The 12122-nt window shown below is 42.1% G+C and overlaps 1 protein-coding gene across 1 annotated transcript in view; it reads left to right on the top strand.

Moving 5' to 3' along the window:
* The window catches only part of LOC150077690 (clavesin-1-like), an 80782-nt gene that overhangs the window by 50090 nt on the left and 18570 nt on the right, over window positions 1-12122 (top strand). Inside the window, exon 5 of the mRNA XM_090384716.1 lies at window positions 11033-11143. Within this exon, the coding sequence (XP_090240842.1) occupies window positions 11033-11143 (111 nt within the window). The remainder of the gene's footprint in view (window positions 1-11032; window positions 11144-12122) is intronic.

Here is a 12122-nt window from a genome sequence, read left to right as displayed (position 1 = left end):
ATCAATGACATACAGGAATTTTTCTAGCAGGGATAAGGAGGTGATTATTCCCTTGTATAAGGCAATGGTCAGGCCGCACCTTGAGTACTGTATACAGGCCTGTAGGCCTCATTTCAAGAAGGAAGTGAGCTACTGGAGCGAGTGCAGAGAAGGGCAGCAAGATTAGTGAATGGAATGAAGGGTTGCTCTTACGAGAAAGCTTAAGTTTTGCAAATTACAGTGTCTGGAGACTAGGCACCGGCGAGGTGATCTGATAGAGGTGTATAAAGCCTTGAATGGTTTGAGAATGCTCAATGCTGATGGAATTCTTTTTCTTGTTCAGAATAATCACCTGAGAGGGCATAAGTGCGGAAATTTGCCTTTAGCCAGCGGGTAGTTCGTTGGTGGAACAGACTTCCATCCCTTGTTGTGGAAGTTGATAGCCTAAATAAATTTAAGGCTGAGCTGGACAGGTATTTCGAACGAAGAGAGGGGTGAAGTGGAAGCGGTTTTTTTTTTTTTTTTTTTCTGGCTAATGCTGCATAAGCTTGCTTTCTTGCATCATATGCCTCTATTAATGCTAATGCTAAAATCATTAAGGCAATATAAAGTCATGTTATTTCTCAGGGCATTCGATCTTGTTTTGCAAAGGGAAGATCTTTTTTTAATTCAGCTCAGAAACTATATATGACAGTGCCGCTAAAGGGTACAATGGCATTATCAATTTGAATTTGATCAAAAATTCGCCATGAAATATTACTATATCAACTGGAACGTGAGGAAATCCCAGGTAAATCCATGGAAAATTTACAGGATAGCCACACAACAAAGACTGGAGGATATTCGCGATTAATGACTGCTGAAGAATGGGAGAGGATTAGGACAGTGGGACACCACAAGGGATCTAATTGTTTGACTGCTCCTGTTTCTTTTTTTTTTCTTTTCTTTTTTTTCTGATACCTATCAGGCTTCACGAATTATGACCAATACTTCCTAGATCCTCCTTTTGCTCTCGATACAGCAACTATCCGACGTGGCATTGATTCATCAAGATGTCGGAAGCAAACGGTAGGTATGGCTAACCAGGCTGTGTGTAATGCAGTCAGCAATGCAGGTATGGAGGTGATTAGTGTATCCAGACGCCTGATATGCCTTTCCACAGTGTCCCACAAGTGCTATATGGGATTGATATCGGCGGAGTTCCGAGGCCAATCGATATGCTGGAAGTTAGAACTGTGTTCCTCAAATCATTCCTGCACAAGACGTGCCCGATGGCTCGTGGCATTGTCATCTTGGAAGACACCTTCGCCATTCGGGAAAAAAGTGTAACATAGCGGGATGTTCACAGTCAGCAAGCAGTTGACGATAGCGGAGAGATCACTGATACTTTGTTCCACATGCACCAGGGATCCAATTTCCTGCCAGTGAAACATTCCATACACCATACAACCGCCTCCACCGGCCTGCACTTTTGATACCATGCATGATGGATCAAGAGCTTCATGTTGTTGAAACCAAATCCGTACTCGACCGTCTACGGTGTGGAGTAAATAACGTGACTCATTCGACCAGCACACCTTCTTCCAGTCTTCTAACGTCCAACTTGCCTGCTCTTTGCACCAGGCGAATCTTTTACGCCGATGAACCTTGGTTAGGAGAGGATGCCGCATGGGTCCTCTGTGGTATAGCCCATACGTGTGAGCGTGCGACGCATGGTCATGTCAGATATTGTTCCGGGTTGGCCCATGTTGTATTGGGTAGTCAACTTTTCATCAGTGCTGCGCCTGTTCGCCTGTACGAGCCGTCAGACTCTGCTCTCACCTCTAACATCAACCTTTCAATGACATTTTCAGTTTTGCCATCGGGTCGTTTCTTGGCCATTTTAAGTAACATCTGTTTATTTCCACGTCAGTCGGCACCAGGGAACCGCCTGGTTCGGCTAGAGGGATGTACATAATAAATATTCAAATTATATAATAAGTGAGTTTAAAAAATATATGGACACACATTGTAGTTACAGGTAGCTGACATGATATAACATTAAAGTTTCGAAACTGTGAAGTTGACACAGTCAATAGTTTTACTTTGTACAGTTCTTTCAGGGTGTCCTGTTTGTAGCGCTTCGAGCTGCAGAAAGCTGAGGCATCGATTCCGAGGGAGTTATATAGTAGGGCCGTATTTGCCCGAAACACTGATCCTGAGTATTGTAGGTTCTTGTAGTGAGGATCGTAGACATGTTGTTGCACTGCACCGGGTTCGTTGGATAGTTCCATTCTCAGGTTGAGCACGCTGAATTCTGATGGGATCCTTCCACTTGTTCAGATCACAAACCTAAGGGGGCATAAATTCAAATTAAGAAAAGACAGATGTAGATTAGATGTGCGAAAATTTGCCTTTAGCCAGCGGGTGGTTAATTGCTGGAACAAACTTCCATCTGTCGTTGTGGAAGTTGATAGGTTGAATAAATTTAAGGAGGAACTGGAAAGGCATTTGGAGGGAATGGTGTGATTTTTTTTTTTTTTTTTTTTTTTTGGCTGATGCTGCATAAGCTCATACACTTGCTTTCTTGCATCAAATGCCACTGCTAATACTATTATTACTACTACTACTATATGTCGGGTGAATCCTTTCGGCCTCAAAGGAGTTGAGAGCCAATGTGTGCAGATTCTTCTTCTTGGTGATGGTTTCCCATGGTTTCAGGCCGAGGTTTGCATAGAGCACATTCCGAGAGATGGTGAAAAGGTGGCTGGCCCATCACCCTGTTTAACCATTGCAGGAGCCATTACTCTGTCCCAAGGAATCTCTTGAGTTGAGCAGCAGAGGCCCTGACCAAAGTACAGATGCATAGAGCGGTACGGGGATCAAATTTCTTTGGACGTAACCCAAGATGAGCACTCGAGGCTTAACACCGATCAGCTCCTGTCGGATTGCCCAGAGAGCAGCAAGCGTTTTCTGCCTGGCCATTTTAGGTGGTCTTTGAAGGTTAGTCTGTCACCCCACTTCAAGTCCAAATCGGTGTGAGAGTTTACCTTTTCAATGACGGTCCCGTTGATTTTGAGGGTAATTTCATTCTATATCTTCCTTTTTGTGAAGGTCATCTCAGCTGCTTTCTGAGGGTTCAACTTTAGTCCGAGACATCGTAGATAATCTTGAAGTTCAACCAGGACGTTTTGTGTTTTAAAGGCGACTGCATCCATTTTTGCTCGATCATCTAATGTGACGAGCATCTTGAGATCGTCAGCATATGAGAGGAAGTTTTGGTGCTTCGCAAGGAAGGGCTCCAAAGTAGTGGCGCAAAGAACCATAAGGAAAGAACTCTCCCTTGTGGGATGCCGACAGAGGTCGTGATGGTACTCTCCAATGTATGGTTATATTTGATAATAATTTTCCTGTTGTTAAGAAGTTGGTTTAGAATAACAAGTAGATTTCCTTCAATTCTGAAGTAATATTTCAAAATGTTCACAATAGAGAGCGCTAATCTGTCGGGACCAACTGTAGGTTTTTTGGATAGGCTGCTAATTGCTTTCATTATCATATCTCGCGAGATCGTAACATGCATAAGTGAAGTCCTGGCTATATCTGTGATGGCCGCTACAGGGAGGGGAGGATCATGTTGTTCCAGATCAGGGTGGAAGGTTGACTGTACCCACTGTTTGAAGGTGTCTTCATTCATTACCACCTGCCTGACGTCCACGTATAGTAGCGATGCGTTTAGAATGCCTGAGTCTTCTTTGAATATATGTGGTCTTGAAGGGATCCAGGCCTTTTCCAAGTTCTGTAGGCTTTTTGTTTTAGATTGAAAACTGGCTTTACCTCAGAGCAGAACCACCGCTTGGTTTTGAGGAGATTGTTCATGCCTTCACCGCACCAATGAGAGCTATGTGTTTCAATTCGTTAGAAAGAGCATTTATTGCTTCGTCCACAGGTTTGGAGTAGAGGTTGTTCCAATTGAATGCTTCAAGTTCAGTGACGATAACATTTGGCTTGATCAGGTCAGTTGAGAACGTAGTTACAATACGCACTGGGTCCACGGTTTGCTCACTGAGACTAAGGATGCAAGTGCCTGTGCGGATTGAAAAACAATTGGGGGGTGGTCCGACTTGAACTTGGAATTATAGGGAATGATTTTAATATTCTCGAAATTGTGAAAGACGCTGTCAAGGACGGACCTGATTACCCCAGTTGGTAGGGTATCCAGGGGATGAGCCCCAAGGTAAGCATGATATCTTCCATGTCTTGCTTTGCCTCCTTGAACCTTGGCAAAGACATGTTAAAATCCCCTAAAATGGTTGTTTGGAGTTCCGGCAGAAGATGGGAAGATAACCATGGAAAAATGTCGTCTCTGATTGATAGGGTGTATCCTGACAGAAGATACACGAGATTGATTTGGATCATTTTTCCATTCTTGCTGAAAGTTGCAATGACTGCTTCGTAGTTTAGCGTTTTACTGATGTGAACATAATATATCCTCATCATCCGCTTTCACAAACTGCGGCCGCACCATCTACTCCTCTTCAATAAATGATTGGATGAAGGATGCTTCCCTAAAGAATGGAAGTTGGTCTTCCTTCGCCTCATCAAGAAGTCTCACAAGCCACCAACAGACCCCCGCAGCTTCCGGCCTATTGCCCTGTGGCTAACCTTGGTAATGTCCTTGAGCGACTCATGGCTCTCAGGGTTGTCTCCCTGCTACAGATGCATCATTTGGTCTCACCAACCATGCCAGTATGGCTTCACTCGTGGAAGGTCGTGTAAAGAAGCACTTTTCGATCTGATCTTACATATTGACAGTTCTGAAGAAATATTCGAATTGGCCATCTTCATAGACTTCGAGGGAGCATTCCACACCGTTTGGTGGGTTAGTGCCTTGGCAGGCCTTCCAACTGCCGCCTGCCCCGGAAATTATACAGCCTCATCCAGAATTATTTTTTTCCGACCGAGCAGTTATTCTTAAATCAAAATTCCAGCAAGTCACCAGATTAGTAAATCGAGGTTTTTCCCAAGGGTCAGTCCTGGGGTCCCTCATTTCTAATATAGTCCTCCAAGACTCGATCTCCCTCACCTTCAGGAATGCGAAAATTGTGACCATCGCTGATGATCTCCCAGTGGTGGTGTCAGGGCATTCTCGGAAGGCCATCGAAGAAAACGCAAATCAGGTCCTCGACGATCTCTCAACTTGGGCTGCACTTCATAAGTTGCATATCAATCCAATAAAAGCTAAAATGATGCTATTCAAGAATAAACTGGATCTCAGGCACGCCCACCGCAGGTAAAGATATTTAATGCCCAACTGCCAATCGTCACCGAAACCAAAGTACTTGGGGTGATTATTGACTACAAACTCAGCTTTCTCCCACATCCTGTTCATCTAAGAAAAAATGTTAAGAGATTCTCAGGAACCAATATACACATATCTAAAAATTATTGGGGATTGTCCAAAAAAGTCCCTGCGGTTCTATTATACAGCAGTATTTTTACCAATTGTGACCTATGCAGCCAGAGCCTGGTCCCATCGGGTAACTCTTGTGAAGATGGGGGACAAGCTTGGAACCATCCAGAGGTCAATGTTAATGGCAATCTGCGCAGTGTGTAGAACTGTTTCCACTCCTGCCATTAAGGTAATCGCGGGAGCACTTCCGCTCGATCTATATGTCACCTTCCGTGGGTTGTGCTTCCGAATTATGAGAAATATCCCAACAAAGATCCTTAACATTGAAGTTAACTTGCATGCTGACCACAAGGCTGAGAAGACCCGTTGCTACAACGAGCTCTTCAATATTTGGCAAACTCGACGGATAACTCAACACTGGGCATTGTCACAAGAAGATTCCTACCTGATGTAACCTATGCATCCACTAAATCTGTACAGTCTTAGTTTACCCCATTCACTAGAAACATCATACCTAATTATCGGACACGGATCCACGAATAAAAAATTACACCATCTGGGTCTCCACCCAACAGATCTCTGCCATTGTGGAGCCAAAGAGAACTGGTGGCATGTACTGTTCGAGTGCATTACGTTCGCGGATCTGAGATACAACCTTGTCAGCTGTACACAGATCTGTGGAGAGCATCTGGAGCTGTTCCTACGAACCCTGGCAACCTTCCTGCACTGCAAACCTACTCAGCTGAAGTCTTTAAGCGCAGACGAAGGATTAACAGACCCCCATTGGCCAACATCGTTGACCCAACAGTGAACTGAAACCGACCATGTATTCTCCCGCCCACTTCCTAATACATGGACTGCGGAGTTTGTTTCTGCGACCTGTGTGTAGGACGGAAAACACTCTCTTTTTTTTTTCATCTCTTCTTTACTCTTCGCTTTCTTCAGTGTGGTTGTCACGTTGTTTTTTTTTTATTTATTTATTTTTTCTAATTTTATTTATTGTTTTTAATTTTTTTAAAAATTTTATTATTTATTTATTATCATTATTTTTGTTGTTGTTGTTGTTGTTGTTTCGCGTTCTACAGTGATATCACTTTTTTATTTTTTGCACCACGGGAATATTAATTTTTTTTCTCCTCTGGAGTGGGCCCCCAAAAGAATCTGGCCCACCTGTTGCCAACATCAGGTGGGTCAGAGTCTCGTATTGAGACGGTATATGTTTTACTGGGGCTGGCCCACCTTCCCGTGGTGCGGACGAGTACCCAGATTCATATGTACAGGTGACTGATGCTTCTGGGTGTCCAAGCGGCCAAACACAAAAATAGAACACACACATAATGCACACACGAACCTACGTCACACACATATCTGGCCCATTGGTAGCGATACTGTTCTTCACAGAGATACGAGGTGGAGTTGAACAAACGTTCTAGGAGCCGCCCCTTACATATACACATGTCATCACATGTCCACATGTGAACATGTAACTATCCCGTCGATGACGGGAGGAACTTTAATGGGCTTTTTTCACTCCGTGGCTCAGTTAGTCGGTTTCAGGCGTAGATAGCAAGGTTTTCTACCCAGAAACTGGGGTTTTTCGTCCAGTAAACAGACAAATCGACCATAGAACACACGCTTTTTTAGCAGACATAAGACACAGCACGGTAGGTGAATTTAATTATTTGGGTGGCCTAAATATAATAATAGTTTTGTGAAAATGTCACTGCCTGAAAGAGGTCTTGAAGAAGATGATAACTCCGCCTCCTCTCTTATCTTTTCTGGAGTTTGCTAGATAGTGATAACGAGTGAAGGAGAGCAGCACCACGAAGTGTTTCCTCTCATCAACCCAAGTTTTCGAGATGCAGATGAAATCTGTCTTTCTAAAGGAGCAGGGCTTGCAAGGTAGCTTGTTAGCAAGACTCCTAACATTTTGTAGAAATAAAGTTAATGACGTTTGTGTAACATCAATTTGTCTCTCGAAAATTGATTGCTATTGGGGTCTAATATTGGCCTTGCGTTTGGTGTCATTTTTTGTTTCAATAAATGGCTTAATTAAGGCACCTGCCGGCCAGACTGCTGGGTTAAGGACCCCTTGTATGTGAGCTCTAGGGCAAGAGAGCACAAAAGTAGAATAGGGTGGTAATTTGGTTTTTATGGCTCTAACATCTTCCTTAATGCCCAGCTCTTTGTCTAGGAAGCTTTTTATAGCAGTGGCCTCGGTAGTAGTCCCCAGCCTAGTGATAAACAGCCTGGCTCGGGTAGTCACGGCTGTGATGCGTAGGTTTCCCAAAGGAGCCTGAGCAGGAGAGTTTCACTGGGAGTTTCCATCCGCTCAGTGCGCTTATTGATTGATCTCGTAGCGTTCGAACCGGCTGGATTCGACATGCTGCTTGGGGTAGACTTGCTTCTAGGGAAACGGTCTGCATTTATGCTGGCACTTGCTATCTGAACAGCTTTTGAAACGATCTCGAGGGTTCTCTGGGATTAACCAGGGGTTCGTGTACAGTTCTCTCAGAGGAGAAGGAGGTGGTTGAGTATGATTCACTGCTGTAAGAGTCATAGGGTGGTCTGAGTTCTGTGAAAGGGGTAGTTGTAAAAGGGGAGCTGAGAGGTCCTAATTGATAGTCTCCTTGGGAATGCTTGTTGAGGAAGCGGGAGAAAAGAGGAGCCGGAGTTGGTGGTATCTGGGTGCTGTGGTTTTGTAGGTCTCGATAGGTTGGTTCGCGGGGCTTGTTAGATATGCTCTGTTGTTGTCCGGTTGTCTATTGTGAGGTTCCACTTGTGCAATTCTCTCAGAATCGGCTTTGGACGTATATAGCTTAACAAATTCCTGTGATGTAAGTTGGTAATGACGGAGGCATCACCAAGTTTGGAGAGCTCTGAAAGATTAACCAAGTCGGTGACTAGGAAAGTTACGTCCTTAATTTGTTTCCTGTGCAGTAGCAGTTCATCTCTAATCTCAGTGGTTTGAATTTTAAGTCGATAGTTATCGCTAAGCAGTTTTGCCACGTTCTTTTTCATTGGTTTCACCATCCCTTCAAGACTGTGACGTTTAGGAAGCTTAACAATGTTGCGAGATGAAGGATTCTGGTGGGTTATTTCCTGTATGTTGGGAACAGTTGTTTTAATTGATGGGGGAGGGAAGTCGATTGAGATGATTTGCTGCTTTTCACGCATATCAGGTGTTTGGAAGTCATCCAGTTTTTGTTTATCGACTTGTGGTACTTAGCAGCTTTTCTGTTTGATCCTAGGCAAGCTTCCATAGACGAGTTGGATATTTTACTTGGGATGTCTAGATTCGCGCTGTTCTGCATTTGGTTATATTTGTTTAAGTTTTCAATACTCTTCCCAGAACCAGCATGATCCAAGATTTAATTATAATGCTGTTTGGAATATAATGTGCTATCACTAGTATGCCTCCGTCTACCTCGATTTCTGTAGAGTTGCTTTCTGGGGGCAACTGGCTTAATGTAGGCTGAAATATCTGCATTAACATTAGCATCATGGCTCTCATTTACGGGCGACTTTATCCCAATATCAAAATTCGTTTCTGAATGGTTGGTGGGTTGGCTGCTTGTACGTTTATCCTGCGATATTACCAGGCTAGCTGCAGTCTCAGTGAGTCTGGGTGATTTCCTTACTTGTGGTTTGCAACTTCCACTGGTAGTTTCCTACAACGCGAACATCCCCAACGAGCTCTCTTAATAGACAGACGAAAGGCGTCTTAAATCTGCGACTCCGCTGCAATCCCAGCATAGATTCCTTCTACATTCGGCAGTACAGGTCAATACAATAGATACCTTTTTCTTGCATTCATCACGTGACATTAGGCGACCGGAACCGGAATCCATCACGCTTAAAGGTAATACCCGTATTCCTAGAGTGCAATTCCTCTGTAGATGCGTCAGGACAGGCAGAGTTAAACTATTTTATACAGAGAAGCACGCTGGATTTACGCTGTTGTCACGTGGAGTGTTTTAAGGGCAAACGCCTTTAGATAATTTTCAGAAAGGGTGGCCTCTTTCTCTAACTAAGTCACACTAAAGTCAGTCCTGGTACACTTTAACTACGGCAGCTCTCGAACGCCCCACCAATTCAGCCTTTTGAGAAATCGTGGCACCAGCTCGTCGAGCACCTACAATCTGTCCTTTATCAAAGTCCGATAAATCCTTCCTTTTACCCATCGCTCTCGGAATTTTACTACTTATTGGACCACTGACACCTTATCTATGCTACGTAGGTCGACTAACTCCTCACTCTCTCATGCAGTCAACGGGTCGCATTCAGTTTTCATGGAGGTGGTCATAATTCAATGATCACTCAGTGTATAGTTCAAAGGAATAAACAGATTTTTGTTACAATTTTATTTATTCTCAATTTTTTTTCTCAAATGCAGTGCATTGGAAAAATGACAATGCCAAAATATAGTGCCCTATATACTTTGAGGGAAGGTCGAATTAAATACGTACAGAGGGTGGATAAAATAATAGAAACACGTTTGATAAGAGTTAGAGATATGCATTAATATGGCGATCGGCCACACTTCGTTTATAAAGCAGTTTGCATTCTACGTGGAAAAATAGATTCAAATAAATCTCAATGAACTGTCTTCAGCGGAATATTGGAACATTGTTAATGGAGGAATGTTTCACGCTCCTTGAGTGATGCAGGCGGATGAATCTGCTTCTCACTGTTCTCTGAAAATTTATCCACAGTGGCTCGATAACCTTTAAGTCTGGTGAATGTGTAATCAATCGATGATGCTTAGCCACAGTTTCATTCCTTCAAACCAACATTGAGCACATCTGGCTGTGTGCATTGAAGCATTATCATTATAGTGGCGTGGCAATAGCGACTTGCAATAAATTTCGGTTTATGAAATTCTCACCCACTGTTTTGCAATTCTCACCCACTGGCTGGACAGCTGACACTCACATTAAGTTCTGAAGTTCTTTTTATGGTAGCTATTTTATGTTTACGGGGTACAATCTTTTTCACTGTCCGGTAGTCTCTTTCAGTTAGCGCTTCGATTTTCTTTCACAAGTCTTCCTGTCAGATTTTCATTTTCAATAATTGATGATTGCAGACATCGCTTTTGAAGAGTTGCGCTAGATACGTTAACCACCTCAGCAGTTATAGTCATCGATGCCCTACTAAAATGGTACCAACAATTTGAGCTGATACCATAACTATGCGAAAACATGTGATCTTCACACTTCAACGGCTGTGCAGAAACAAAGGGTAAATAAATAAAACTACAAACCTCAATCCATTTTCAGATTTGTCCGAATATTCAATGTCAGCCTCGTAGATCCATTGACGAGCAGCTACGAAAATATTTGTTGCAAGTTTCATGACTTCATTTGTCCCTATCAGAAACAAATATGAAGCAATCACTAGGGATTGAACTACATATTTGAAAGATTACCGGTGTTCCTTCGATAATGATCATTGAAGGAACAAAGGAAATCCTTCATTGATCCACACTGCGTATTTGACTGGGCATTATGGCTCGCTTTCTCTCTCTCACGATTTCGTTAAAAAACAGAAAAATTATGAAATTTTCAATAACAGGCTTTTATTAACTCTATGTAACTTTGCAGAAATATAACTATATTTTGAATAGGACACTCCTCTAATATATAATCTTTTACTTGCTTCTAGGGTAGTCTTGCAGTTCGACTAAAAGAAATTCACGTGTTTAACACATCCTATATTATCAAAGCAGCTTGGTTTGTGATAAGGCACGTTCTTAGTGAAAGTTTACAAAAACGGGTAAGTTAGCACTTTTAAATTCAAAAATAATCATTTAGACTTTTATGTTATGATTCCAGCATTAATATTAGTAGCAGAAAATGGTGCAAGAGAACAAATTTATGCAGCATCAACCAAAAGAGTACCCACATAACCTGCCCATCCCTGCTAAAATTTGTCTATTTCTTTCTTAAATTTATTCAATCTGCCTACCTCTACAACAATATGATGAAATATATCGAACAGCCAACTACCCGCTAACTGCAAAAGCAAATATCATCAATTCTTCGATCATCCTCTCGGGATTGAAATTTATGCTTTGTCTTGTGTTTCCTCTAAAAAAGAGTAAGTATGCCATCAGCGATCCGCTTAAGGACATCTTAAAATACAGTAAACATATTCATTTCCATAAATATTTCAAACAGAACTTCTCGGAGGTGCCAAGACTGAAATCGTTTTTGGTAAGAGCATCCTTTTGTTCCCTTTAATAATATCGTTGCTTTTTTGTGCACCTTTACCAATAGATTCGTGCTATGAGGCTTCGAAACTAAACCTGTATGCAATACTCAAGATATGACTTAAAACTTTCAAGAAAAATTTCTGTAGAGTACAAAATGAACCTGGCTCTAAGCATCTTGTACTATCCATAGTGTCTTATCACACAAAAGATACGTTATTCGGGGTTTACTGTTACCATATGAAATACATTGCATTCTTAATGTCGAACTTCAATCGGGACTTTTTGCTGTTGTGTTATAATCACTGTCATTAATCACCATGACAACCGTCGTATTAGTATTAGTATTAGTAACGGTCGCATGGTGCAAGAAAGCCTGTGGCTTATGCTGCACCATCCAAAAAAAAAAAAAAAATCCGAACAAAACAATGATAAAAACAAAAAATAAATAACGAAATAATAATAATTAATAAATAAAAAATAAAATAAAATAAAAAATAAATAAAAAGGAAATTAAACCTATCATCCTATGCGCTTCCCTTA

The sequence above is a fragment of the Mastigoproctus giganteus genome, chromosome 11, assembly GCF_048544385.1.
Source record: "Mastigoproctus giganteus isolate SK-2022 chromosome 11, ASM4854438v1, whole genome shotgun sequence".
Lineage (NCBI taxonomy): Eukaryota > Metazoa > Arthropoda > Arachnida > Uropygi > Thelyphonidae > Mastigoproctus > Mastigoproctus giganteus.
The sequence above is the reverse complement of the archived record's forward strand: the minus strand, read 5'-3'. Positions and strand labels throughout refer to the sequence as shown.